Raw genomic sequence first — 1,432 nt, 5'->3', positions numbered from 1 at the left:
CTAGAGAGAGAGAGAGAGAGAGAGAGAGAGAGAGAGAGAGAGAGAGAGAGAGAGAGCATATTTGGTGTAGAACACCACTATAATGACGTGGAATACCATTAATGACGTAAAACATCAATGATGACATAGAATATCAATGGTGACGTAGAATCCGACTGATAACATAGGATATCACTGTAACATAGGATATCATTGATGGCGCAGAACACACATAGTGACGTAGAAGAGCACAAATTATGACGAAAGAACACCTTTCTTGTGCCTCGTTTAGAGACCAATGTTTGGCACTGGTATGTTAATGTTGGTATTAAGATGCTATTGATGAGCTGGGATTTCACTTCGGTAGGGATGTTCTTTTGACTGAGCAGGGGGTGCTAGCTGGTAGATCTAGGTCATTTCATTTGCCTTCACAGTTCTTGTTTCTATTTCTTTGTCCATACGCCCATCTTGTGTGAAGATGCTTCCCAAATATTTAAATTCCTCTACTTGTTGGAGCTGTGTTCCGTCAATATGGTTGTTGAGTTTCCCCTGGGTTTTTGCTGACCTTCATAACTTCTGTTTTTGAGATGGAGATTCAGGTGTTAACGTTCCTCATTTAGTTTTTTGGTGTGTTTTTGTAACTCCTCTTCATCTGTATTTAATATACTCTGGTCATCAGCAAATAGAAACTCGTTCAGTTAAGTAATGTCATTTGCTGCTTTCGTGATCTTATCCATGTAAGCAATGAAGAGAAGCGGAGAGAGAACACACCCTTGTCTCACCCCAGACCTGATGGGGAACCAGCCCAAGAGTCCTTCTGTTGATCTTACTGCACACAGGCTGTTTTTATAGAGTGCCATGATGTTCTCCAGCAATTGTCCTGTTAGGCCATATTCCTCTAAGACTTCCCAAAGTTGGCATCTTATTACTCAGTCGAACGCCTTTTCCTGATCCACGAAGATGATATTGAAGTCTTCGTCATTTGCAATGGCAGTCTCACACAACTGCCTTAATGCAAAAATAGGGTCAGTACAGCCCCTTCCTTTTCTGAAGCGAAACTGAGATTCACTGAGTTAAGTCTCTACAATTGGTCTCATTCTCTTTTCCAGTATCTTGGCAGAACATTTTACCCACATGGCTGACAAGAGATATTCCTCAGTAGGTTCCAGTCTCGTTTGTTTCCTTTCTCTTTCCAAATCGGTACTATCACAGTCTCTGTTTTTTCTGGCCAATGGTAACGTAGACGTATAATGACGACGTAGATCTTTGTGAACCCCTCTATGTGTCCGGCCGCAGGAAAAGATCACGGACCTGTTCGAGAACTACGAGAGAGACCGGGAACATTACGTCAAGGAGCTTGACCTGTTTGCTGACGTCAGAAGGATCAGAATATCGTCCTGGCTAGCAGGTCTGTTTGTGTATGTGTGTGTGTGTTTGTGGTGTGTGTGTGTGT

The 1,432-nt window shown here is 42.5% G+C and overlaps 1 protein-coding gene across 1 annotated transcript in view; it reads left to right on the top strand.

Annotated features, from left to right (window-relative positions):
• Window positions 1-1,432, top strand: part of LOC101845345 — a gene marked incomplete at its 3' end in the record, with an annotated part of 14,874 nt that overhangs the window by 9,008 nt on the left and 4,434 nt on the right. The window contains 1 exon segment of the mRNA XM_013085573.1: window positions 1,275-1,387. Coding sequence (XP_012941027.1) covers window positions 1,275-1,387 — 113 coding nt within the window.

The sequence above is a fragment of the Aplysia californica genome, unplaced genomic scaffold (assembly GCF_000002075.1).
Source record: "Aplysia californica isolate F4 #8 unplaced genomic scaffold, AplCal3.0 scaffold00388, whole genome shotgun sequence".
Lineage (NCBI taxonomy): Eukaryota > Metazoa > Mollusca > Gastropoda > Aplysiida > Aplysiidae > Aplysia > Aplysia californica.
The sequence above is the reverse complement of the archived record's forward strand: the minus strand, read 5'-3'. Positions and strand labels throughout refer to the sequence as shown.